Source organism: Aspergillus novofumigatus, assembly GCF_002847465.1.
Source record: "Aspergillus novofumigatus IBT 16806 chromosome Unknown P174scaffold_2, whole genome shotgun sequence".
In the NCBI taxonomy this organism is placed as follows: domain Eukaryota; kingdom Fungi; phylum Ascomycota; class Eurotiomycetes; order Eurotiales; family Aspergillaceae; genus Aspergillus; species Aspergillus novofumigatus.
Window position 1 is genome coordinate 875239 of NW_020194275.1, and position 26236 is coordinate 901474.

General features: G+C 50.3%; 7 protein-coding genes across 7 annotated transcripts; 6 read left to right on the forward strand and 1 right to left on the reverse strand.

Annotated features, from left to right (window-relative positions):
- Positions 1 to 29: 29 nt before the first annotated feature.
- P174DRAFT_401236 (uncharacterized protein) lies at positions 30 to 899 on the forward strand. The gene is made up of 2 exons (XM_024823924.1): positions 30 to 486; positions 568 to 899. The coding sequence occupies exons 1-2, from the start codon at positions 186 to 188 to the stop codon at positions 834 to 836; spliced, it is 570 nt and encodes a 189-aa protein (XP_024685184.1). The 5' UTR covers positions 30 to 185; the 3' UTR covers positions 837 to 899.
- A 193-nt stretch (positions 900 to 1092) lies between these two features.
- Positions 1093 to 3663, reverse strand: P174DRAFT_448341 (LCCL domain-containing protein; the record flags this gene model as incomplete). The annotated part of the gene is made up of 3 exons (XM_024828752.1): positions 2737 to 3663; positions 1604 to 2682; positions 1093 to 1538 (listed from the first exon to the last, which is right to left on the reverse strand). The coding sequence occupies exons 1-3, from the start codon at positions 3204 to 3206 to the stop codon at positions 1093 to 1095; spliced, it is 1995 nt and encodes a 664-aa protein (XP_024685185.1). The 5' UTR covers positions 3207 to 3663.
- Positions 3664 to 4038: 375 nt separating this feature from the next.
- P174DRAFT_383939 (putative aromatic amino acid aminotransferase) lies at positions 4039 to 6339 on the forward strand (the record flags this gene model as incomplete). The annotated part of the gene is made up of 3 exons (XM_024823186.1): positions 4039 to 4545; positions 4608 to 5190; positions 5283 to 6339. Exons 1-3 carry the CDS (start codon positions 4401 to 4403, stop codon positions 6337 to 6339), a joined length of 1785 nt encoding a protein of 594 aa, XP_024685186.1. The 5' UTR covers positions 4039 to 4400.
- Positions 6340 to 6800: 461 nt separating this feature from the next.
- Positions 6801 to 7808, forward strand: P174DRAFT_365150 (IMPACT family protein; the record flags this gene model as incomplete). The annotated part of the gene is made up of 1 exon (XM_024822040.1): positions 6801 to 7808. The coding sequence occupies one exon, from the start codon at positions 6801 to 6803 to the stop codon at positions 7806 to 7808; it is 1008 nt and encodes a 335-aa protein (XP_024685187.1).
- A 2951-nt stretch (positions 7809 to 10759) lies between these two features.
- P174DRAFT_82973 (lytic polysaccharide monooxygenase AA11 family protein) lies at positions 10760 to 12488 on the forward strand. The gene is made up of 2 exons (XM_024832472.1): positions 10760 to 10840; positions 11067 to 12488. The coding sequence occupies exon 2, from the start codon at positions 11192 to 11194 to the stop codon at positions 12446 to 12448; it is 1257 nt and encodes a 418-aa protein (XP_024685188.1). The 5' UTR covers positions 10760 to 10840; positions 11067 to 11191; the 3' UTR covers positions 12449 to 12488.
- Positions 12489 to 13250: 762 nt separating this feature from the next.
- On the forward strand, positions 13251 to 14727 carry P174DRAFT_383946 (60S ribosomal protein uL4; the record flags this gene model as incomplete). The annotated part of the gene is made up of 4 exons (XM_024823187.1): positions 13251 to 13360; positions 13457 to 13551; positions 13622 to 13772; positions 13866 to 14727. The coding sequence occupies 4 exons, from the start codon at positions 13251 to 13253 to the stop codon at positions 14629 to 14631; spliced, it is 1122 nt and encodes a 373-aa protein (XP_024685189.1). The 3' UTR covers positions 14632 to 14727.
- Positions 14728 to 22896: 8169 nt separating this feature from the next.
- P174DRAFT_417616 (Zn(II)2Cys6 transcription factor) lies at positions 22897 to 25943 on the forward strand (the record flags this gene model as incomplete). Its single annotated transcript, XM_024824619.1, has 3 exons — positions 22897 to 23852; positions 23923 to 24847; positions 24921 to 25943. The coding sequence occupies 3 exons, from the start codon at positions 22897 to 22899 to the stop codon at positions 25941 to 25943; spliced, it is 2904 nt and encodes a 967-aa protein (XP_024685190.1).
- Positions 25944 to 26236: the final 293 nt, after the last annotated feature.

A 26236-nucleotide genomic window follows, 5' to 3' on the forward strand; every position in this document is an offset into this window, starting at 1 on the left:
ACTCCCCTCACAATCACTCCAAACCACTCATTAATCCAGTAAAAGAAACCCAACACCATCAAAATGACTGCCAGCATCCTCTCCCTCCTCCTCGCCGCAGCTGCAGCTGTCTCGGCCTCGACCCTCCCAAGCCCAACCCCAACCCAAACACCAACAACCCTAGCCACAACAACAACAGCACCCCCATGACCACACCCGCAGCCTCAACCCCAACCTGCGCCCCCGGCTCCACCCTCATCCACACAACAGACTGCACAATGGGCACCCCCGTCTCCTACTGCTACAGCGCGCCACCCCCGATCTCATGCTCCGCGGGCTTCTTCCCAGGCGTCTACCACCCAGGCCACTGCATCGAGGCCTCGACATGCTACCCCGTTGACGCGAGCTGGATTACAACCAAGTGCTCGAATGGCGGGGTCCCGTGGTCGACGTCGACGCTGTATGAGGGTGTGCTTGCCGGTGAGACGACTAGCACGACGATTAGTAGTGAGTTTTCCCTACGCCACCCCTGGCCCCCTGTTGCGGGTCCAGGATGACGAAGAGGCAAGGCTAAATGGTGAATGATAGTTGTGTCGTGCTCCTGCGCCAGAGATCAGTGGTACAGTATGACGCTGCTGCCTGGGCGGTCCACTGTTGATACCTTCTGCATGCCGTCGAGTAACTGTCCTGCTGGGATGAGCACTGCCACCTCCACCAACGAGTATTGCGTTACTTCGCCGGCGGCGTGTGCGAGCGAGGGGATCCCTACGACGACGGCGAGCTGCCAGTGTGAGCAGCCGGGTCAGACGGCGGTTTATCCGACCGAGGTGGGAGCTACTGCGACCGGTTGTGCTTGAAAAAGTGAACTACGGAGTAAATGAATAGATGATGACGAGAATGTTGCTACTACACTGTTTGAGAAGGATGCGGGGATAGACCGAAATTAATTGAGAATCAAACGCGGGATAAACAACTCATAATCTTGTCAACGAATATCATCCGAACAGCGCCCTAATATCCAATCTTATCATCATGATCTAATCATTTGTACCATCTAACCGAGTCTTTGTCGTCAAGTCATAAACCAAGGTACGATATAAAAGGGTATCACATCTAAGCCTTCGGGGGCGCAGGTGGGAGCCACGACCCGTCTTCAAGCCAAACCCCTGCTGGTCCGTACTTGCCCGCTTCAGCTCCTCGAAGGAAGGCGAAGCGGAAGAAGAGATCCTCGGGTTTGTCGTCATCCTTCGCATTGGTGACAGCCACGCCGGCGTCCGGGTCACTTTCAATCGTAGGACCATGCAACAACTCGAGACCGTTATGTCCATGTCGGTGCCAGGTGAATTCTCCCCGCTTATCCTCGTCCAAGTATCCTCGCCAGCGTTCCACATCATTGACCAGAACACTGATTCCATCGACATCAAGCTGAGCCATGCGTTCTCTCTCCCATAGCTCGAAAGTAATATTACCATTGCCACGATACTCGTGGGAGCCCGCATCAGGAAGCGAAATGATGACAGACGCATCGGTGACGTTGGGGTATGTTGCCCCCACCAACCCTTGACTCCGTCAAAGCCCGGTAGCTCTCCTAAGGCTGCTGGTGTCTCAATTATGGATGCGAAACCCCAGCGCGCCACACCGTTGATGAATAGCCCTAGTAGCAGCCCTTGATAGATCAACGACGGTCGCGTGGGAATTCCCGTTCCTGGCATCAGCAGGATGGCAAGAATGTAATGGTGAATCCGAAGGCGAAGCCCTGGTAGTGGAAGCAAAATCAGAAGAATGAGACCCATGGTGCAGTACACCTTGAGATAATGCGGCATCAAGCCACCCTGGCGGATTTGCCAGGCCTGGCTGAGGATAACTACGACCACGGTCGGAATCACCAGAGCCAACGCCAATTTCGCTCCCGGCTGCCGCTGAATATCCTGAGGGGTCAGACGCTCTAGCGGAATCAATCTCGCAAAAGTGTAATTGTTCAAGGCCCCGATGAACGCCGGTGGCAGGTATAAGAACGTCTTGGTCAACTGGAACTTGGGCTGCGAAAGCGGCGTCAGGAGAGGACGCGCGCAATACTTGTACAGCACGTAGACTACGAACGATGCCGGTAATAATCGCGCAAGTAGAGTGGACAAAAGGTCAGTGAACTGGGGCATTGATGGCGGATCAGACACCAATCCCACTTGACAAAAGAGCATGAAAAAGGTGCTGAAGAACAGGACCGGCGGCGACGTCGAGAAGAGCCACAGAAGTGCGAGGGCGGCAATGGTTATGCCCAGAAGAGTCCATCTCGGATCTGGAGGGCAAGTACCTTGGGACGAGGCCAGGTCGACGAAGCTGAAGGCCTTTGGGAAAGTCGACGGAAAGCCCACAGACTGAATCCCGTTCTGTTTCGAAGCGGGGAATGAGTGTGCCGCTCCCTCTAGCTTCACAACACCGCAGCCGCCAACTGCGTTGGTGATGACCCCAGCATGGATAGCGGCCTGGCACACGAAACTGTCGGCTCGGTACACACCGGGCTCGGACGAATCTGGTTGTGGTCCTCCGACGACTAGTCCTCGGTAGCTGTAAGTCTGGTTGCCAACGGTGTGAGGTTGCAACAATTTGACATCGTGGCAGTTTGCCGGGCAACGGAAAGCAACGGTCGAGGCAGAAAAGGGACGGCAATCGTTCCCGTTGAGACCACATCCATTTCCATGCTCCCTGATAGGTAGTCAGAACAGGCTCTTAAACACAAATCAAGCAAGGAAGCCTTACCAAAAAGTCGTCGAACACGAAAGGGTTTGCAGTCGTCCATATCCCTCGATGTAGCCAGCCGAACGAGAGTGAAGCAGAACAAGGGTCGAAGGAGTAAACCAAGCGATATATAGGAGTACAAGTAAAGAGATCTTGTGTTTCCGCTTAGGGAACAATCGGTTCAGATACCGGACCGGAAGCTCTTGGATTTGCGGAAATAGCGGTTTGAGCAGCAGCGAATGTGGAGGATTCGGGCCCTTCACCCAATTCGCAGTAGCGCGTGCAACCTTTCGAATAGGCAGAGGTACCCAGCCCCAGCGAAACGACTTGGAGGACTCCCGTAACCAGACGGGGACATAACTGGGGCCGGCCTCTTCATCTCGAGGGAGCAAACAGTCGTCGGAAGTATCGGGATCGGCCGTACGATTCTCAGAGTCGAGAACGGGTGGGATATAGACTCGGGAACCGTCCTCCGGGCCCTCACCAATCATTGTGAGATGGCTCTATGACACAAGTATCAAGCCAGCGACAGATATCAATATCAAGATTCGGAGTCGGCGGAAAGGGAAGGCTAATCGATCTAAGCCGATAAGATGGCCGGAGTGGGGTCAATAGGACTAGTAGTAAAAAGAATGAATTTCACAGCCAGTGAAAGAACACCACTCATTCTCTTCTGGAACAGAAAGGCATGTCCTCCAATGTTACAGATGATAATGAGGGTATACTGGGTTATCCAAAGAATAGAACGATAGAAAGGTGGGAGTTGGAGCAAGATGGGGATGTCATTGTCCGGCTGAAGATCGACAACGGCCTTAGTCATCCGCTGTCACCTGTGTTGAGATGAGCCTATCACACAGGATTATCTAAGCTCAGTGGCGCGAAGACATTTCCATGGAGGTGGCAAAGAAGATGTTCGGAAAGGATCAGGATGAGTAGTTAGCATTTAGTAGCATTTGCGCTGAAGAAAAGTAAAATAACTCTCTACAGAGGACCGGTAATAGACTATGCAGATCGACTTATGTAGAGTCCTGTGACTATCAACGTACGAAAATGTGGAGCTTTGAATTTCCCCAGATCTGCATCATTCTTAGCACAATGCAGTTGGTGATATAATTGCAGACCATTGCCGCATATCAAAACTGGTTAGATATGCCAAGTAGAGTAGAGCCTAACATCTACTCCGTAGTGGTTGATGTGATGCTATCATGCTTGTTTGACCGTAATCGCCCCACGTTCTTACAATGATTTACCTTCCGCAATTCGACAACGGTCATCGTATATCTGACTTTGGACGACTGTTCATTCACGTTGAGCTTTGAGTGTGGGCATTCTTTCGACTGAATTCTTTTAAGGTCCTCTAGCCAATAATTACCGGATTAGCCATCGTCCACGAGTCATTCATAGATACTCCGTAGGTTTTGCCGAGGCCAAGAGGCAGGGGCGCCAGCAATGGCGCCCCCGGATGGCCCACTATTCTAACCGTTGAAGCTGCTTATCAATCATGACATTTCTGATGATTCTCCAGTGGTCGACTAGCAGGAGATAACGGGCAGGATCCATGGTCCCTCTATTAGGGTGCCCTGATTCTTCTTCTTATCCCCTGGTTGACCTGGCGCTTGTCCTTCTTTCCCCCCATCCACCATTTCCTCCTGCAAATTGCTGTGAAAGGGCTTGATTTGCTCACGATGGCTCGGTTGAAGCAAATGGAGCTGTCTGCTCCATTGGACTTGTCGCATCACTTCTCCTCTACTACAGTTCGGCGTGAGTCGAGTAATCTCAAGAGATTATATAAGTACTATGTCATCCCAGGCATGGGAAACCTCTCTGGCGGTATGCAGGGCGTTATTTTCTGATAGTAACGTTAATCAATGCATTTGACTCATTTCCTCCAGGCATGCCTCACGCTTCGTATTTCCCGTATGACACACTAGAAGCTGCCGTTGCTCATCCTCAGCGTTTCGACCCTAGCCCAGACAACGGCAACTCGGCGCCGGAGAAGGATACAGATTCGCCAACCCGCGTAGTTGTCCCCAAAGAGAGCAAAACCGTCGATCTGGAAAAGAAAATCGACATCGCCACTGCCCTGCAGTACGGCACTGCTCAGGGGTTACCTCCTATGGCATCATTCGTTCGGAATTTCACAAGGGAGCATCTTCATCCCAATGTGCCGTATGCGGGAGGTCCAGAAACTCTGCTCAGCTGCGGTGCGACCGATGGATTCAACAAAGTTATCGAAACTTTCACGAACACCTGGAGCCCAGATAGGGACCCGATTCGACAGCGGGAAGGCATCCTTTGCGAGGAGTTTGTTTACATGAATGCCATACAAACAGCTCGGCCTCGTGGTCTCAACATAGCCGCGGTCACTATGGATGCCCAAGGTATACTGGCATACGGCAAAGGTGGTCTGGCCGATGTTCTCGAAAACTGGGATTACCGCAAAGGGCGTCGTCCTCATTTGTTGTATACCATTACGTAAGTTCAACGGTCAGGATCAATGTTGGTCGTTGCAATAGTCGGTGCAGGTCATGCAGCTAACGGTTCCGCTTTATCTCGCGCGGCTGCAGGATTGGTCAAAATCCAACGGGAGGCACCATGTCAATCCATCGCAGGAAAGAGATCTACGCCTTATGCCAGCGGTACGACATTATCATCGTCGAGGACGATCCGTATTGGAACTTGCAGTATCCATCTGCTCAAAGAATGGCGGCCTGTTACCGTAACACACCCATTGACGAGTCACTTACCACGCAAAATTATACTGCTCATGGAAAATCGTCCGGATACCCGTTTTTGGACTCTCTTGTACCATCATTTATGTCTCTAGATACAGATGGACGAGTCATTCGGTTGGATACTTTCTCCAAGACCATTGCGCCTGGTTGCCGCTTGGGTTGGATTACTGCACAGCCTGCCGTCATCGAGAGGATCACCCGTCTCACTGAGACTTCGACACAATTCCCATCCGGTTTTGTCCAGGCCATGGTGGCTGGGATGATCCTAGGTCAACAAGGTGATGAAGTCAGAGATCCCAGAAGCAAAAGTAAATCAGGCTGGAAGATGGATGGCTGGGTTCGCTGGCTTGAAGGTCTTCGAGGATCATACGAGCGGCGCATGCAGGCCATGTGCATCAGTCTTGAAGAAGGCAAGTATGTCATCAAAGGCGATGGATCAGAGCCCTCCGAGTCGAGCGAGGAAAGTGGCTGGGAGGTGATTGACAAAGTGCAAATGTATGACTTCACTTGGCCCATGGGGGGTATGTTTGTCTGGATCAAGGTACTCTTCAATACCCATCCTCTGTATGACAAATATTCTCTTGAAACGCTGTCCAAGGCATTGTGGGTGCACATGACACAGGAGCCATTCTTGTGTCTTATGGTTCCGGGCGACTTGTTTGCGCCCTCACAGAAGGCCTTGGACGGAGCCTGGCAGTACTTCCGATTATGTTTTGCCCCGATGCCTGAAAAGGATGTGGCGGTGATTACCAACAGACTGGTGGAGGGTTTTCAGGCATTCTGGCAAAGGAAGGATCTGGATGGCTTGGATGATACTGAGGAATTATCGCAGAAGTTCAGGAATCTGCAGGTAGAAGGCGTGGGAAATATGATGGGAATTGGTTGTTAATTGATTATAATAGCATCAAGGCGATTTGGATGAGCGATTTCAGTATTAGGCAAGCCCACATTTATGAGATGTTCCTTCACAAGAGCGTGACCATCCTTGATAATAATAGATATTAGCATGTTGCACAGGTAGTGCCTTACCTCCACACCCAAAATATATGTCTGCGGAGTAAATGCAACGCCAAAACAACTGCGAACTGGCCACTACAATCTCCCTCAAAAGGAGCATCAGTGGTTTAGAAACACTTGGTATACACTGGAGTCAGAATAGGGACCCTGTTTCTTCGTGCAGTACCACCAAAGAACCATCTATGATTACTTAACACCTGCAGAGGAAGTTATCCCAAGATCATGTCATGTGACCATCCGACCACAAACTGATCACCAGGAAGAAAACTACATCTCACGGTCCCGTCGCCTCGAGCAATTGTCTAGATACCTCATTCTAGGGCTACGGGCATAATGGCAACAGAGATTGGACCACTTCCGAATGCTGACCTCGCCGAAGAGATCGAAGCGATCAATGCAATTTACGAACCTGACACCATCACCGTACATCGCGCAGCGACATCAGCATCAGCAGCCACAGCCCACTCAACACTAGACTTGGGCGGCTCCGGACCTGGCGACTTATCCAGCACCACGGTCAAATTGCAAATTCCCGAGCATCCCAATCTATCGTTCCTCCTCGGTTTCGATGCGTCATACCCGGATACCCCGCCGAAAATTCTCCGGACGGCATCCACCGGTGCACGGGGTGAGGGCAAGATAGCCGTGGATGTCCTGGAGGATATTGTAGGGAGGACATACCAGCCTGGCGCGGTTTGCCTGTTCGATGTCATCAATGATGCGGTCGAGGCGTTCCGAGAGCTCAGTTTGGGCGGCAACAACAGCAGCAGCAACAAGAACCAGGACAGCGAGAAGAAGGGAGCAGAGGAAGAGGCAAGGGCATCCCCTGCGCGGGTCGCAGAGGATACCGCCACCCTCTCGCTGCAAGATGCATTTGGGCTGGACAGTCCCCCCGACTGGGTGCTGTCGGATGTGGTGATGGAGAAGAAGTCAGTGTTTGTGGGACGGGCCGCGCATGTTACCAGTTTGGAGCAGGCTCAGGGGTATCTGGACCATCTTCTGGCAATGGATAAGAAGGTTGCTGCTGCGACGCACAATATCAGCGCTTGGCGTATTAGACAGCAGAAACCGGCCAATGGGAAGGGCGAGTCCGCAGAGATGATTGTGCAGGACTGCGATGATGACGGGGAGACGGCTGCTGGTGGGCGATTGCTCCACCTCATGCAGTTGATGGATGTGTGGGATGTGATTGTCGTCGTATCCCGATGGTACGGTGGGATTCTCCTTGGGCCGGACCGGTTTCGAATCATCAACGCCGTCGGTCGGGATGCGTTGATCAAGGGTGGGTTCGTCAAGGAGTCTACAGGGGCTGAAAAGGCTCGAAAGAAAGGGAAGAAATGATTGCTCTTCCTCTGCGCAGGGACATGGCTCATTTGGCGGATTTGCTGCCACGGCATTCAGCTATCGTTGTCTTTGGAGTTACGGCTGCTCCTGACGAGCGTCCCAGGGGAATCGGCTCTTTCAAAGAACAGTGCATGGTCCACGAGAGCTCCAGCAGTTCATGACGTAAAGACTGAATGCAACAGTTTGATGAACAGTCGAACCATCAACGAGACGGCCGAGCTGATCCACAGCAACGTCGGACGAAATAATCATCAAAACAGAACCTTGACGATCTAGACGAGTCTGGGAGCTTGGCTCACTTCCGCCAGGAAAATTGAAGACTTTGATACGGACGGTGCATAACGTTCGATTATGGGACCACTTGACCATGCATCAATTGAGTTCTCGCCTCGACCGAGCTGCTGAAACAGACGAACACGCTAGGGACGGCTTAGCGACCAGTCTGATCTTGACCTTGCCAGCCAAATCAGTACTATTCGATGTTGTACTGGTGCCTGCCGGGCTCATGGCCTGAGGTGACATCTGGGAGCTCATAACTCCACATCACATGAAAGGCGAAGAGATTAATCCCAAGTAGTGCGTCCACTTCTAGCTGAATGAACCTACGAGTGGGAAGTACCACGTTTATTTTGGCAGCTGGATTCTAATAAATGGAAGTGGCCACGATAGTACAATACGACTCGGTGCCTGACAGGTAAATGGGCTGCAATGGCCATGTGGTACCTGCCTACCCGACGCGATGCAAATGATACATCCGCTGGTCGCACAAGGCACTCTGCAGCCTGATTGTGCAGATGCAATCATTGCAACTAAACGTATCTTATCAAAATTTCTCACCGTAGCTTTGACAGCGCAGCGACACTCATTCCTGCTTTAGATATTCTAATCGCATCGAGACTCGATCATCTGACTTGATCAGTCAATGGATCATCTCGCTAAATGGGTAGATAGCCACCCACTACTGTATCAGTTGCCTTCGGTTTACCAGGCATCATTTTGAGCACAGTGAATCATGAGCCTCCTTAGCGAGGAAACAACTACCGAGTCATCGGCAACAAGCGGCGGGAAGGAACCACACGGTAATTGGAAACATCTATCTGAAACATGAGGTTACTTGCCAAGACTCCACAAGCTCATCGGTCGTGAATTTGAGTCTCCAATAGGGGCAACCTGACTCCTTGAAACATCGCTTTCGCTTGGTCACGGCCTAATTTCAAGCGAGATGTGTTTTCTTGGTATTAATTTGCCCTTGAGATCACATGCTTCTGGATCTATGATCACTTGAAACTCCCGTCCGTTGGTTCCAGATAATCTCGCTTCATGGGTCGGATGCGGAGAATTGATCCATGGCTGGGAGGAGGAGGAGGAGGCTGGACCTGCAATTACTAGATACATACTAATATGTGTCGACCTATCTAGATAGTGCTCATGATGCTGCTGGCAAATCCAAACTTTTGACCATTGACATCAACTTGCAGGCCATGGTGCTGTAATTAACATTGGAAAGTCGAGTCCACGTCAGAAGGTGCTAAGCTGCACCATTGAGAGCACCGAACAGCCTACGTCGAGGAACACGATATGTCGATCAATCTTTTGAGCAATTGAATTCTATGCAACGTTGGTACTCTATCTGGGTATCTGATGGCTTTCAGATGCTACTCTATCCCGTGGTCCGAGAAAAGTGAGACATCTTGTAGAGAGCTAGATGTATAAACTACCTGGGGTTAAATGGGGCCGTTCACCGCGGCTTTGTAGCATGGTCATTAGAGGGGTATGTAACTGCCTGATTTCGAGTCATCAATCATAGTTTCTTTGGCACTAGGCAGAATTGCAGATTCACGTAGGTTTGGAGTCCTGATTGCCAAGTGTATCCTGTCAAATGAACAGATATTGATTCACTCGACCTATCCACAATATGCTGGTCAAATGAGATTGGCTTCAATGCCATTAACCCTTGACATATTTCTCTCTGAATAAGTATCAGTAACAAATACTACCTCACCATAAAGAATAATTTATTTAATAATATAATTGTCTCGACATTGTCCCACTGACTAAAAATGAACTATAATTCACGGAGGATCATCAAGAATAGGCAAAGACATATCCAACCCTCGATCTGATTGGCCGGTGATCCGCTCTTTGCCATCGCTGTCCTCGCAAAGCGCCCACCAGCCAAACGTCCCCAGCCAATGTGCACCTCCAGCTAAGGTCGGGTACCCTGCACTTGGGTAATGGTGCGACATCCATGTCCAAAAGCACCGGCGGTATCTCAGCGCCCTCGGCATGCTGATCGCTGACTCGCTACAATGCGTCAATGCACATTCTCCCCTGGCAAACCTGAGCAGCCACTCAGGTCGATTCAGCGCGCGTCTCTCGCAGAGTGGACCGGCTGAGAATTCCAATCCGGTGGCGTATGCTACCGCTGCGTACCTGAGTTTTCTACAGATCAGCAGAACAAAATGTGCGAGTGGAGTTTCGTGTTGTTAGATGTTTCAGGTTCTCCCTGTTGCATCCATTGAGGATCCAGATGTTCTTCCTGTACGGCAGTATGGAGTAGCACGCCTGGGGCTACTTGGTAATGCCTTTCGACCATGCTGGATTATTGTTGGACCTGAGTTATTCGAGAACCCTGCAGAGATGGAGATTCGTAGAAAAAATGAAATCGACCAAGTGGAACTGCGGCTCATCGCATCGATTTACTGGCAGCTGATGTCTAACCCCACTACGGTAGTGAGGTGAATGCCTTCTATATAATCCTGAAATGATCTCTCTTCGCATTCTTTCCTTCTCATAACGCTGAGCGCTTCGGTTTTTTCAGACTTACAACTGTTCGACAGTCTTTTGCAGGCCAGTTCCTGTCTTTCTTTTCTTCATTCCTTTTTGATACTCTGGTGTTTTGCCTGTGGCAGACCCCTACATTCCTTTCCCTGCAAGCAGAGAAACACAAGTGTCAGACAACAACACAAAGCTTTTCTTTCTGAGACATCTGAACGGTCCCGCTGATTCTTCTGAGATCGCTACAAAAGGTATTGTTCTATTTACTTGCACTCCTATTCAATGTCTTCTCTTGTCTCTTACAATGTCCTTGTGACCGGTCTCTATTGTTGGTCTTCTGTGGAGGAGATGAATAGAGGCGGGCCAGAGGACTACTGTCACTGTCTTACCAATGGCGAGGTGTTGCTGTTGAGGACTTTTAAATTGCTCAACATTCTTGCGAGATTTCCTCGTTGGCTAACTTCTATCCCTAGAAAGCTTCCACTTTTCTCTCTACAATTTCTGAATCGTCTGGTACGATCAGAAAGCCTTGCAGCCCCTCCTTCATTTCAGCTGTCAAACAGTCATTCTGAAAGTCCGACAAACGACACTCCCTTGTCAAAATGATGTTCTCCAAGTCTGGTCTCGTGGCTGTTGCCATGCTGGGCGCCTCTGCAGTCGAAGCTCACATGAAGATGAGGCAACCCACTCCCTACAGCGACTCGAGCCTCAACAATTCCCCTCTCGCTGCTGACGGAAGTGACTTCCCCTGCAAGCTCCGGGACAACGCCTTCGTGCCTCCTTCGCAGGAGACCATCGCTCAGATCGGTGAGGTTATGCCTTTGACCTTCACCGGCAGCGCCACGCACGGCGGTGGTTCTTGCCAGGTCAGTTTGACCACCGACCTCAAGCCTTCCAAGGACTCCAAGTGGATGGTTATCAAGTCTATTGAAGGTGGATGTCCCGCCAACGTGGACGGCAATATGTCGGGCGGTGCTGACGTCGCGGATCCGTATGAATTCAACTACACTATCCCTGCTGGCATTGAGCCCGGCAAATATACTCTGGCCTGGACCTGGTTCAACCGCATCGGTAACCGTGAGATGTACATGAACTGTGCTCCCATCACGGTCACGGGCGGCTCCAGCAAGCGTGATGCGGCCCCTGTCGCCGAGAAGGTCGAGGTTGAGAAGCGCTCCGCCAACTTCCCCGCCATGTTCGTCGCCAACATCAATGGTTGCACCACCAAAGAGGGCGTTGACATTCGCTTCCCCAACCCTGGTGATGTTGTCGAGTACGATGGAAACCCGAGCAACCTCCAGCCCGCTGGTCAAGATGCGTGCTCTGGTACTCCCGCGTGGACTGTCGGCGCCGGCTCTGGCTCTCCCTCCACCACTTCAAGCTCCTCTTCCACTCCTGCTGGTACCGGTGCCGGCGTCAGCGTCAGCGTCGGCGCAACTGTCGGTGCTACTCCCACCGCTGAGCCTGAACCCAGCAGCAGCGAGCCTGCCGAGTCTGAAGGCGCTCCCGGTGTCTTCGCTCCTACTTCGGCTACTGTCGTCCCTGCGAAGCCTACGACGTCGGCAGCACCCTCGTCTTCGTCTTCCGGTAGTGGCTCCGAGTCCGGTTCCTCTTCCTCGAGCTCTGGAGCTTTGACTGGCTCTTGCAGCACCGAGGGTCTCTGGAACTGCATCAATGGCTCTTCCTTCCAGCGCTGCGCCAACGGTCAATGGACTGTGGCCCAGCAGATGGCGGCTGGTACTCAGTGCACCGTCGGCCAGAACGCGAATTTCGCCATTTCGGCCACAGCTGTGAAGCCTCGCATGATCAACGCCATGCGCCACAGGAAGCGCGCTCACGGTGGTCACCGCCACGCTTAAGCTCAACGTTCATGGGAAGAGAGTGTTTGCGTTCCGCTGGTTCGGGCGACAAGCAATCGTCTACTCTCAGTATGGAAACATCAGATACGTTGGCTCAGCAGAAAAGAAGTTGTGACGCAACAAAACAATTTCTCTACTTTCGTTTCCGTTCGCAAGTGTAGTTTGCAATGGACCCCTTTTGTCAATCTCATCCTTTGCCTATCCTGGCTCCTGTACCATCCTAAGCAATGAAGAACATTTCCTGGCGTTAAATGTGGCTTATTAGGCGGGAGTCTGCTAGCGATACTTGAATAGAAATGAGCAATTGACGCCATTTTTAAAACTGCAATCTTAAAGTAATTCGTAACTAGTCCCTGTATTGTTATGGATAGTGCCATGATCATAGCAAGCAAAAGTCCTGTCGGTCAATAAATTGCTGCTGTCTTGGCAAAGTGTCGCCTCGTAGATCGCAAGTCGTGTTCAGCAGGTTAGAATACAGAAACTCGCAATTCAGATATGATATCTGCCGATTCATTATCAAATCAAATTATCATTGTTATTCGAGACTGAAAGGACAAGTCCTGTAATGAATGAGTTTTGAGGTTGTTCAAATCGTACAGAGTACAGATTACAGCTGGATGTTGGATGTCTTGGCGCTCGGCAGCGAGCCAACCAAAAACGGCAAGGAAGGGTTTAGGGTTTCTCGCACCCACCACTGGCGGGAGCGCGGGCTAAGCGAAAATTTCCCTCAGCACATCGTGAGCTCGAGACTCGATCTTCAACTCCGAAAACGACGACAACGACCAGCTCACCGTCGACAACAATGGCGTCCCGCCCTACCGTCACTATCGCCACGGCTGATGGCAAGCCCAGCGGGGCTACTCTGCCCTTGCCTGCTGTCTTCACTGCGCCCATCCGTCCTGATATCGTCCAGTATGCCTACCGCAATCCAGAAATTCCAGGGGGAGAGAAGAAAGGCGCGAGGAAGGGGAATGGAGAGAAAATTATTGGCTGACTTTGTGATTGTAGGCAGGTTCACACCGGTATGGCGAAGAACAAGAGACAGCCTTATGCCGTGAGCGAGAAGGCTGGTGAACAGACTTCCGCTGAGTCCTGGGGTACCGGTATGTTGAATTTGCTCGATTGGGAGCGATTGAGAGGGAGGTTTTTACAGAATACTTATTCTGAGTGCAGGTCGTGCCGTCGCTCGTATCCCTCGTGTCTCTGGTGGTGGTACTCACCGTGCTGGTCAGGCTGCGTTCGGTAACCAGTGCCGTTCCGGTCGTATGTTCGCTCCCACCAAGGTCTGGAGAAAGTGGCATCAGAAGGTCAACCTGGGACAGAAGTATGCAACCCTTCTCTACGAATCGAGCGGTCGGAGAAGAGACGCTCGAATGAGATGGATGGGATTGATGAAAGGCTAACGTGAATTTCACAGGCGCTTCGCTACCGCTTCCGCCCTTGCTGCTTCTTCCGTTCCTTCTCTCCTGTTCGCTCGCGGTCACCGCATTGCCAACGTTCCTGAGGTTCCTCTGGTCGTTGAGTCCAAGACCTTCGAGAACGCCGCCATCGCCAAGACCAAGGCCGCCATTGCCCTGCTCAAGGCTGTCGGTGCCGGCGCCGAACTCGTCAAGGTCCAAAAGTCCAAGAAGATGCGCGCCGGTAAGGGTAAGCTGAGGAACCGCCGCTTCCGTCAGCGCCGTGGTCCCCTCGTCGTCTACAACCCCGAGGTTGACGGCAAGGAGCTTGTCCGTGCTTTCCGCAACATCCCCGGTGTTGAGACCTCTTCCGTCTTCTCCCTGAACCTCCTCCAGCTCGCCCCCGGTGGCCACCTCGGTCGCTTCATTGTCTGGACCTCCGCCGCCTTCGAGGCCCTTGACCAGGTCTACGGCAGCACCACCACCCCCGCTGCTCTCAAGAAGGACTACGTCCTGCCCCAGAACCTCGTTGCCAACGCCGATCTGGCCCGCCTGATCAACTCCTCTGAAATTCAGTCCGTGCTGCGCGCTCCCAAGGGCGAGGCTCGCACCAAGCGTACCGTTGTGCAGAAGAAGAACCCTCTGCGCAACAAGCAGGTCATGCTCCGCCTCAACCCTTATGCCGCTGCTTTCTCCAAGGAGAAGCTGGGCCAGAAGCCTGTTGAGTCCGAGGAAAAGCCTGCTCGTCCCGCCCAGGAGTTCATGAACACCCTCCGCGAGGAGTAAATTTGGTCTGGGATGATTAGGGTCTGACACGAGTTTGTTTTTTACTACGGTTAAAAAGGTAGCCATCGCAAATGAATCTATGCTTTTGCAATACCCATTATGTTAATATGATTGAGTATGAGTAACTCCTGGTATCATTGTAACATGAGCTCTCTTTTTCAATCTGCGTATAAAAGTTCAAAGCTCTGACAAGAGCTTGGATAATCGAACAAAGACAGGCACCTGAAACACTGTATCCAGAGAAGAGGATACCGAAGTCAGGAGTAAGTAAACCAAGCTTCTGCCACCGTATTTATCCAAAGCAATCTACTCGTCTCAATCCCGGTCCATATTCCCTTCAAATAAGTCTCAAAAAAGTAGCTGTCGATTCGCAACATATACTGAAAGGGTACAAGGGTATACCGCAGACCGGCGAACAGAAACACACAAACTTTAGACTCTGCTCTAGAGTGTTTCGTCATACGAGTTGAGTTGCATGGGAGGTCGCCTGGGCTTTAATATAACTGACATATGCAACCCAACGACGAAAGCCATGGATGCGACATATTCATGTAATCCAGCGAGCTAAACAGGGTGCTGACAGCCCTGACGGGTCGTTCAGACGCTCGGTTATTTTAGTCGGCCGATGGTTCCCGATAATTTACCTCTCTTAGGACTAACATATTAACAACGTTGCTTCGGTTCGAGGAATCTATATATGGTCCCACAATCACAAGCATCTACACCGATGACCCTGGCTCTGGCGCAGGCTCTGGCAGCTATGCTTGCTTGCTAGCATCTGCGCATGCGACATCCCCATCCATCATCCGGGCATTCTCCGTACCTAGTCTCATGTATATTCTTCATAACCACAGGAGAAAAAAAATACTTACATGCATTTATGTACCCACCCTCAGGATACATAATGTACAACCGCTGATCTGTGCCCCCCCTTTCCCTAATTCGAAATTTTCCATTTTTCGTGCTTGTCAGGTTTGTCTAGGATGTTGTCTGGGATAACTAACAGGTTAATATATATGCCGAGCTCTGACTGGCTCTCCAGTTGGACTGAGCTAACAGGAGGATTCGGATTCGGATCGTGGCCCCTTGGCGGCTGTCTGTGTTCGATTGTAACAACTAACAAAAGTCCAGGGCATGGCAGAGTCTGGACGGTTTGCTTCGGGACTGCGTAGCCGTTGGAGCTTTGTTCTGGCTCGTGCAGGGACGGAAAAGTACCGATGATTATTTAATTTACTTCTTGTTTGTTTTTGGCCTGCACGATCACGCTTAGTACCTAAGGTAGATAGAGCCCAGACTCACAGAGTCAGGGTCAGAGCCCTTGGGTAGATAGGTCTCGGATCGACGGTTGGGGATTGCGGTGCCTCACATTCAGATTCAGCCTTGGCTTGCTTCCCTTCCCTTACGGGCTTACTTGCCGATGAGCTGAGATTTGGAGGTTGTGGTGCGTGCCGTGGTCAGCTCAGCTTGTTCGGCTTGTGTGTCCGTGTTTTTGGGCTGACATTGACATTGACACTGACAGTAACTGCGCCTCAGGGCACAATGCGTCTTTGCTGAGGTAGTTGATACGAGGGCCCGAAGACTAGAGGATGGCTGCTTAGCAACCTAAGACACTAGACGGTGCCAGTGCTGCGGACGTATGCAATGCGCATGGATCCTATTTGGTTTGCCTCACCGGGCAGTTGGCCACAAATGGATCTGGTTGATGGGCTGGTATGTACGGACTACGGAGTAACTAACTAGCATATATCTAGTCTGCTGTAGTCTGTAGCCGTGCTGGATCCTTGTCGACTGTCGCTGGCTCCGGGTAAATTGCTCTCTCAGAGAATCGCATATTACCGGCTGGATGCTATCTTTCATGGTTACATCGAGAAGCTGTCGTTGTTGAGTTGTTGCAGGCCGGATATCCATGGGACTGGGGGAGAGCATTTGGCTGTGAGACAATGACGACAATTACGGTACGTAGTCGCTTGTGGAGGCAAGACGTTTAAGTGGCTGCTGGGTGCTAGGCTAGATAGACGGCTACCTTACCTAGTAGTGGCCACAAACGATTAGCTAGAAGAGCTTTGGATCATTGGATGCCAAGCTGGACCCGTTTCAGACTGGCTATGACTGAGTAAGTTTATACGTGGATTAACTCGAACTCTGGGGCCGATCCAGATTTGGTGAGAGCAAGATCAGCAAGTCTGTCCTCTCTCTTCGGTTAGATACTTGTCTGAAACTACGGCATATTAGATGATACTATGATAGACAGTGAGGCACTTGAATATTCCCGCGGTGTAGCTAACGCCTGACGCCTGACGGTACTGTCCGTCAGTGGTCACTGATCAGCTCTGGTCAAGCTCGGTTCGGTCTGTCTGTCGATCAGGTCTCAGTGTCGGTCTGATCTAGATGAATGAGATGCCGTTCATTTGGTTGCTAGAGACGACTCCGAGGCCCTAGCTCGAAGGAAGTTCATAGTTTGTACTTCAAGTGAAACTTGATTATCCATGGTTATACTTGCTTCATACATTGTTAGGACCAGGTCCAGTCGCCATCTTCACATGCTCTCAGAGAGAGAGAAAAAGTCCGTTTGCTTGCAGGGATGAGGACTAGACAGTGGCGGACGTGAGGACGGAGAACCGATGCTCGAATCAAGCTTTGACAAATACTTTGGATTAGGAGCGGACCAACATCATCGCTCCTACGAAGTACTAGTAGCATAACATCTACTGTCACGACATAAGTGCCATTGCATGAGTGTTGCAATTTGCGAGGCTTCGGAACCTGCATGGTTCGAACCGACGCTACCGTACGATCACCAGCAGACCTGTGCATCAGCGTGGCGCCAAAGGACGGGAGACTCCATCGGCCGTCGGGATGTCGGCAACGGTTCTGCGATCATGAAAGATCACTCAGCGATGTTACGGTGCAAACTGTAAGTGGCTGATCAGCAGGAATCGGATTCGAATTGAGAAAAGGTGAAGTTTCCGTGTCGGGAATGGAGGCATGCGGGACCCTGGACGGCAACAGCGGTAGTCAATCCCCTAGATTGCTGTCTAGCAAACCTAGCCAATATGCAAAGCACTGAGCACAGCTCCAAGATCCTTGATCATATGGGTTGTCAGGACTCAGGAGTACTGGCGGTCCCTAGACCCTAGTAACTGCTAGGTGTTAGTGGGGGTAACGGAGCCGAGGATCAGACATGGTGCATGCGCATCGATATTTACTGCGGATGTTGGCAGCAGCTACTACGTACTAGGATCCTCAGAATCGTCTACTCTCACACAGTCTTACCAGGGGTGGAGAGTCAGTGGTCACTGATCCATAAGGTAGTAGATATTAACAATCAAGGTCGTAGTATCAGTTTATACCGTAGTATTCGTTCGTTGTGGGCTATAATTCTCTAAATCAAGTCAGACATGACTCGAGCACACGTGTAAGGGTTCATCTACCTAGGTAATCAGATCTGCCCTTGTACGTTACCCAACAGACAATGTTATTATTCTGCATCCGAGGCTCAGACTATTTACCTTCCTTGAATATCCGCAATAGATCCGCAGCGGCAGCGGAAGATGCTTCGCTTCGGTGAATTACTATGCCTGGTTCGAGGTTGCTGCAAAGTGCGAGGCAAAAAGAATAATAACAACACCTGTAACCTCGCTTGGTTAGTTGATGATCTAGTTCCAGTCGATATTGACATTAAGCCTGGACAGTACTAGACTCATTCTCGGCAAAGGTTTAACTTTTTAAATTTAGATTGCTCTAGGGAATAGGGATAGTGTCTCTATCTATAGGAACTGAACAGGTGGCTAAGTGTCTTGACCTTAGAGGTATAGATTAATTATTTATTAAAGATTGATTGCGCAATTTGTGTCGAGGTATGTATTGGATAAGAAGATTTCATGGCTGCATATGCGATTTGCCTACTTTGATACTGCTGAAATTCCTACGGCCGAGGATCGGAATGCGGACAGTATTCCAATACCTCTGGTATTCGTAGCGACGGGTGCACAATGCCTCTTGTTATTGCCTGTTAGCCAGTTCTGTTAATATTGCCTTGGCCTAAAGATGGTTAAACTTCTTGTCTCAGACCCGTTGGCGCGCTAGTCGATCCCTTCGGAGAAGAAGCAGAAAGAGGCTTGCTGTGATTCTTCCGAATCGATGGTGTTATTTCGTCTTCTTATTAAGGCACAATCTAGGAGTATAGATTGACAAGGTGATTCTCCTTTAAGATTAATTGCTAGTCTAGATGGAGAAGACCAGCTCCCGCTAACCAGGAGTATATGCGCGGCAGATGCAGTAGTCAAATGGAGTCAGTCCATGATCTACTCCGTAAGTAGGTGTTGATTGTAAATATATTCGCATCGAGACGTTGTGTTTAGATAATCCTTGGCGAAATATGTCGCTCTTTAAGCTTAGAATTTGCAACTGGTTTATTCGGACAATAATAATGGAATGTCCATAATAATCAAGCCGAAATCAACAGACCTCGGTTGAATATATGGTTTCTTTTTGGAGGTGCAAAAGCGTGCAATTGTGCATCAACTCTGTCCTTAGAAAATTTCGGTATATGTTCGGGAAAACTGGATCTGGTGGACTTAACCGCACCAATGGATGCTGGTTGCAGCGGTCCTTTATCCAGATTGGGCAGATCGTTTGCCGTTCTACTAGTTTTCTTCTGGTCTGTTTCTGAGTTTCCATCTCCCATTTGAGTTCGGGACCATGGTTGGTGTCGAGGCTTCGGATTCTGAAACCTTGAGCCTCTCACGCCCGGAATCTGTCACCGAGAGCGACGATCATGATCATGGCGGCTTGGTGAGACAATCACAGCAACCAGGATTGGTGGTTTGAGGCTATTAAGATAATGCTGTCAGATCAATCAATGACGATTGGTCAAAATTCAGACAGAAGGAAGAAAAGAAAAGAGAATGAAGAAGACTGGAGACGGGACATGGACCGGAAATTCCGAATATCATGACGGACGGCTCGCAGATCGGATCGTCATGGCCCTCAGAGCCGGGCTTTCTCCGGCATGTGCGCCGTAGACCTAAGTACGTACATTAATACTCAGAGTCAAGACCGAGATTACTCTGCAGAGGCAGTAAATTATCATAACAGCCAGTTTAAACAGTGAGTAAATAAGTGAGAGCCAAGGATCTTTGCCCAAACCCCAACTTCGAATTCTCAATGCCTTTGGGCTCTTCGAAAGCTGGATTGCACCCACTTTCGACGGTTGCTTGATACTAGAGTTGGCAGTGGGTTTGGGAGGTATTTCGCCGAATGGCTGATTGCAAGAGCTCTGGGTCCAGTCTAAAGATAAGCCCTGTAGGCCTGTGGGCATCTGGCTCAGCTAAGACCCTAATTCCGGATAGGTTGATTTGGCCGAGGAGCTACGGAGCACCACTTCCTGTTCTCGATGGATTCAGGATTCGATCTTCCCCATCGGCTCCATCGACGTTCAGAATTTCTTCCCCCAATCCAAAGCCGCTGCCCGGCCGATACTGAAGTGGAAATTAATGGATCCTCCATAGTCAGTGGCGTGAAATTGCATCAACATTCACTCGGACCATGTCATGGTGAAACTATCCTCTTACACACTTCGGCAATTACCACGGGCTGCGTCTTCCGTAGATAATAAGCGCACAAGGTTACAGCTATGGAGTCGACGACGGTGGAAAGATGCTTGGATTGTAAGTTGTAAGTAAGAGGAACAGTTGAACTGCCGTGCCCTGAGCCAAAAGAGAGTCCGGCATGGTAAAGACAAGTCGGCAGTAAGAACAAAGTTATTTGCAATTGCCGTTCCCATGGAACAGGCTCGTAACTAAGTTCCACCTGGGGGAATGAGGATGCTCATTAGGTATCTACTCCGTAGATACTCCGTTCTGCGGAAGGCAAATGCTGGATCGGAGATGTTGCTTACTTGGGTTGTTGAAGGAATGGGCAGAGTAATTGACATTACGCGATCATTTGGTGGCTTTCGTCTCATCCTGTTCTGTTGTAGATGGAAGGATATAGACTGCAGCTGTAATCTTCGATACCTACCTAACAAGAAGGAGTGTATCCCAATAAATGATGTAGACACGCGTACGGTTACCATATTCAAGGCACAGGAACAACATGATCTTACGTAGACATTAATGTCTTGGGAACACTAGGTATAGAGAGGTACTCCGCAGTGAATTGCATGATCAAGATCTGCAAATCAAGTACACGTCTTATCTCAACTCGACTCCTCTCTAGCCTATCGACGTGTTTGAAAACCCCTGCGGATCCTTAAACATCAGTCTGCTCTGCCAACACCACCTTGTTCCCATTGGAATTCAAACACTGGGACGTTATTCGGGACAGGAAATAGTCGAACATCAAGTTGATTGTTCCTTCAAGGACCAGATATTTACAAGTCTCGGGTGATCTCCTAAGTATGGAGGCATTTGCGTCAACCAACGAGAATACCTTGACTAACAGAAATGATAACTAGAATATTATTTATTATCACTATTAGTTGGACTGGCCTAGCACTAACAAAGACAACAGCTAAACATCCCTCACTACTCTGTACTGTACCTGAAATGATGTACCACAATAACTCTTACCCCCCCCCCCCATCTGCCTGACCAGTGTACCCGTTCCACTCACTTTCTCTTCCGACCAAGTTCTCTGACACCTATCTTTTCCCCTTCCTTGTCTTGTCTATCTAACTACTGTCTGGAATAACTTTTTCTTTTTTTCTTTTCTTTCCTATTTCCCCTACTCCTTTTTTTTACATTGCGCAATTCTTCCCTGCTCTTCCTCGTTGACATTTTCTTTCAAGACACCCCTCCGCCTCCGTTCGCTTGTCTACTCCGCTCCCCTACCCTGGTCTTCTACAGGGGACCCTGTACCAGTGCATCCTCTCCAGCACCAACAGAAAGCCTTCCCGGAGCCACTACTACAACCCACTACGTCTGGACCCCCTGTAGCAAATCATCTTCTGACTCGTCCCGTCAAGATCTACCGCGGAGACGCTATTTCTTGCTACTTAGGGTTCTTTTTAACTCCTTTCAGTGGTAGTTATCTCCCTCACCAACCCCAAGGAAGCCTAGTCATTGAGGCTGCGTATGAGCGGCTCCCAAGACTCAACGGCTTTGCTCCCCGGGCAGACTTGTAAAGAAAAGAGAAAAATAAAAAAAGGAAGGAAGAAAACAGTGGGAGAGTCTAACGGGAAATAGAACAGAGAGAGAAAGAAGATAATTAAGAAGAAACACAAGAGAGATCCCGACACTCTGGTCATTCCGGCTGCGGTTATTACTCCTCGCTCACTGTCCGGCTTGGACACGGAGTCTACCGACAAGTGACTTTTCCTTCCTCTAATCATTATTCTTTCTCCTCCTCCTGTTGTGTTTTGTCGTTTCTATAACCCCTGTCACCAGCTGCAGCTGGGCAACGCTTCTTTCATACAGCCATACTACCCTAATACCCTTTACCAAGACGATCCTCCCGGTCCCCTGGCCTGACCATTGCTTTGAGAGAGTGGTTGGCGTATGGTTCGAATGCACTTGGAGCAAGTAATTCTGACCCACAATCCGATATCATCCTCTACGGCACTGTTGCTCAAAGTTCCGGACGATCCACGGAGATTCTGCAGCAACCCTGCTATGGAGGAGTGGTTTCGCCAGGAAAGTTTCAGGACCGTTTGCACAATGATCATGGTCATCTAGATGCATTCGTCGCCTCGTGCTTCTTCCTGTCCCACCTACCAACGTGTGTATGTGGGTTTTCTACTTTGAGTTCTCGTGGCGCATACTCGGTTTGATAATATAACCGCATCGTCAACATTGCCTTACTCTGAGGAGATATTAAATTGCTCAGTGCAAGCTTCTCTTCGCAGTCAGAGGATCTGGTTCAGTTGATGATTGAGAGGATACTGTGTCTCCTAGGATAAGGCAAAGCCATAGAAGCTGTGCGGGGGATTTTTCGAGAAGAGCTTGTGCTCATTACACAAATACTTCCTTGTTCATCAGATATCAAGACGAGCAGCCAGGGGAAGGAGACCGTATCCAGAGCCAACATTATCGTCGCCCTTCTTTCGTCCATTCAAGACCCGTTCCCTTGTCGCTCGCTTGCTTCTTAACTCTCGAGAATCCTTCCTTTCAGGACAGAACAAGATCGAATCTCGCAGCCCGCCGGCCCTCTCTCCTTACCTCCACCCCGCCCTCAAGATCCTCGCAGAATCGACACTGGAAGACCTGATGTTATCTGGCGTTCTACATTAGACTGCTTCAGATCAGCTTTCCATTCATGAACGTCATGTCGACCTATTATGTGGGACCTTTCGGGCGTATGTTACCTGTTACCGACCGAAACTCTCCGGAAAGGGAACCAGAGCGTTCAGCTAACGAGCCAGTATCTGGAAACCATCCCTACCAACTTCCCCCACCGCGCACAATGGAGTCTCTGCAATTTGGAACAGACCCCTTTCTGTCCCGGCGAAATCAGGAAGGAAAAGGAGACTCCCGACTCGGCTCAAACGCTCATGGACATCAGCCAGTCATGAATGAACAGCTTCCTTCCGTCAGCGAGCTGTTGACCCCGTCCTCTCGTTCGAGCCAATCGGTGTCACCCCATCGCTCACGGCTGTTCAGTTTTTACCATCCTACGGGCGAAAGCCCCAAGGCCTGTCAGAGTCCCCATACGGCGAGCCATCATGATACTGGTCTTGTTCCACGAACACCTCAAGGAAGACCTGAGGCCCGCGCAGACCCCTTCTCGCGGCCGACGGCCGGAAATTTGCCTTCTCTCTCTCAGATGTCCATCTACACAGCCGGAAATGAGGCTCGTATGCATGCGGGTATTCGTACAGATGTTCCACAACAACAAGCACACCACTCTCCCTTTACACCCCAGGGTCGTGTGAGCCATGATAAGGAATTAAGGGAAGAGGATTCATCACCTGTGACTCACGAGATTGGAAGCGCGGCAGCAAATCAACCACAGACGGCCCAAGTCCGTCCTCACGTGGTCGACGAGCGGTATATAGAGGGTGAAGGCTGGTGTTACATCTACGCTGACGGGTCCCATTGTCCCAAGACCATTGACGGTGTGCCTGTGAATGCAAATTGGGGCGTGACTAAGGCTGGAAAGCCGCGAAAGAGATTGGCACAAGCCTGCCTTACCTGCCGGGAGAAGAAGATCAAGTGCCAACCTAACCTGCCAAAGTGCGACCAATGTCAGAAGTCGGGAAGGGAGTGCCGGTTCGAGAGCGCGTAAGTGACTGACACAAGATATTTTTGTTTGCCCAAAGAGAATCTCGATGCTGATGAAATGGCCCTACAGACCACGAGGCCACCGCGCAGCAGCGAAAGCCAACACGCATGGCAACAGATACGACACGAGAGACTCCTCCTCCTTTGTCGGCCATCATCCTTCTAGCTCTGCCAACTCGATATACTCCGCCGTAAGGGCTTCTGAAAGCTCCGCATCCCTACCTGGCACCAGTTCACAGTCACCAATGTCTGACGCCCACATGCTTACACCCCCTGCCATCAACAGTGCCCACGAACCTAGTTTGGACTCGGATTCACATTACAGATCGAGACGACAGAGCCTCGGCAGACCATCTACTGGCGCTGAGGATCTGAACCGACGGTCTGTGGAAAGCAATTCAGCCCGTGCTACGCCTGATTACACTGAGATCTTGATGGAAATGAGAGATCTGGACCCTCACGATCCCCTTGCGCACGAGTGGAACACCGATCCTTACGAAAACGATGCAGAACTTACAACTCACTACGTCGAGAACTATTTCACTTATGTGAACGACAGCTTGTATTATATCTTCCCCCGAAGGCGCTTTCTCTTGTGGTTAAGGTCGTGTCATACGAAATCGCTGGAGGACAAAATGCTTCTTTACTCAATGATCACACTGGGAGCGATTTTCTCGGACCGGCCTGACAGGCTTGCGGCCATGAAAAGGGCCTCACGCACGGCTCGCTACGCCGTGGAACATAGTCGTCATAACCTCTCTTTGCAGCTCGCACAATCTCGGATTATTATGAGTCTCTGGTATTACGCCATTGGTGCTCTAGAGAAGTCCTGGGATGCGGTTGGCGCGGCAGTTCGAACTGTATGTGGACTGCGGTATAACGTTGAGTTGGGAGGGGTTATTGTGGATCGAGACCGGGTTTGCGAGTATGGCTTGCATCCCCAGGCCCTAATAGAATGCCGTCGTAGGACATTTTGGGTCGCCTTCTTGATGGATGTGAGTGCTACTCCCCTGCGATCGCCCAGTGGACATTGACAGCCAGCTAACCATTTTTTGTCTTTCTGTCTAGCGCCTGTCATGTTTTTATTCGTCAACGTCAGCATTCATTCCCTCACAGACGGCTTATCTTCGAATGCCTTGTCGCGAAGAAGTCTTCGAGGCTCAGCAATATACGACTGTACCATACTTTCAAAGCTTCCTCAACCAGCCGCCCACATCAACCGATGATGAGCTTTCGGAATTGAGTGCAATGGCGCTCTTGATAGAAATGGTATCTCTTTGGGGAGAAGTAACGGATCACGTCTTCCGTTTATCGCTGGTTCCGATGGAGTCATCCACTACACCTTTCGAGGAATTCTATACCACAATCTGCCAGCGTGCAGACGCTTGGGTTGCCAGGCTGCCGGAACATTTGCGATTCAGCACCCTGAATATGGAGCGAAGCTTTCGGGCAGGGAAACCCGATCCGTTTTTCTCGATACATCTGTTATATCATGCAACAATGATGAAACTGAATAGACATACGTGTGGTCAGGACTATCACGCAGAGTTTGTGAGCAGGCAGGTCCGCATGGCCAGGACCCATGCGGCAGAGACCCTGCGGATTTCTCTCGCGTTAGCACATTACACGGGTGAATATGACGCATCGCGGATCGCCGTTGACTCCGCACCCTCGCAAGCGACTATTCTCAACCCTTTCCTAGGTTATGTGATCCTATCCGCAGTCGACATTCTTAGTGCAGCTGGGCTGGTAGCTGATATGCCTGAGTGCGTCAAGCTCATCAGAGGTGGCTTTGAGGCCGTCAAGGAGCTGGGTCGTTTCTGGGAGAGCTCGCTACCATTATTGTCTCTCATCGAGGCTCGTCTGGAGCCATTGATGGAAATCCTCCGTGACCCGACCAAGCTGGACCAGAAGATGGTGTTTGCTGCGAAAGGTCATTCGTTGGACAGCCGGATCCAGAAGCAGCAGTCTCCGATCACCGATGATCTATTCTATGGCGCTCTGCCCCATGACAGACTATTCAGCGCGTTGGGCCGGGAAGACGCTTCATTGACAGAATTCAATATACTCTGGATCAGAGAAACGGTCTGAAAGAGGTCACTGTACTCTGCTTTCTCGTCGTCCATGCACCTTGCACTGTTACGACCTGTATTAAAAGACGCGACTTTTTCCTTCCTCGTCACCAATCCCCGGGTTCAACCCGACTCCATTGATAAATTAAATATCTATCTGGTGAACGATTTCGATGGCATATATCTTGCCAGCTTCAAAAGGTGTACCAAATCCATGCTTGAGCGATTTTTAAGCGATGACTACGGATTGGGGTAGTTTTGCTGTGCGCATTGATGATGTATACTATTGATGAATCTGATGTCTACTTAACG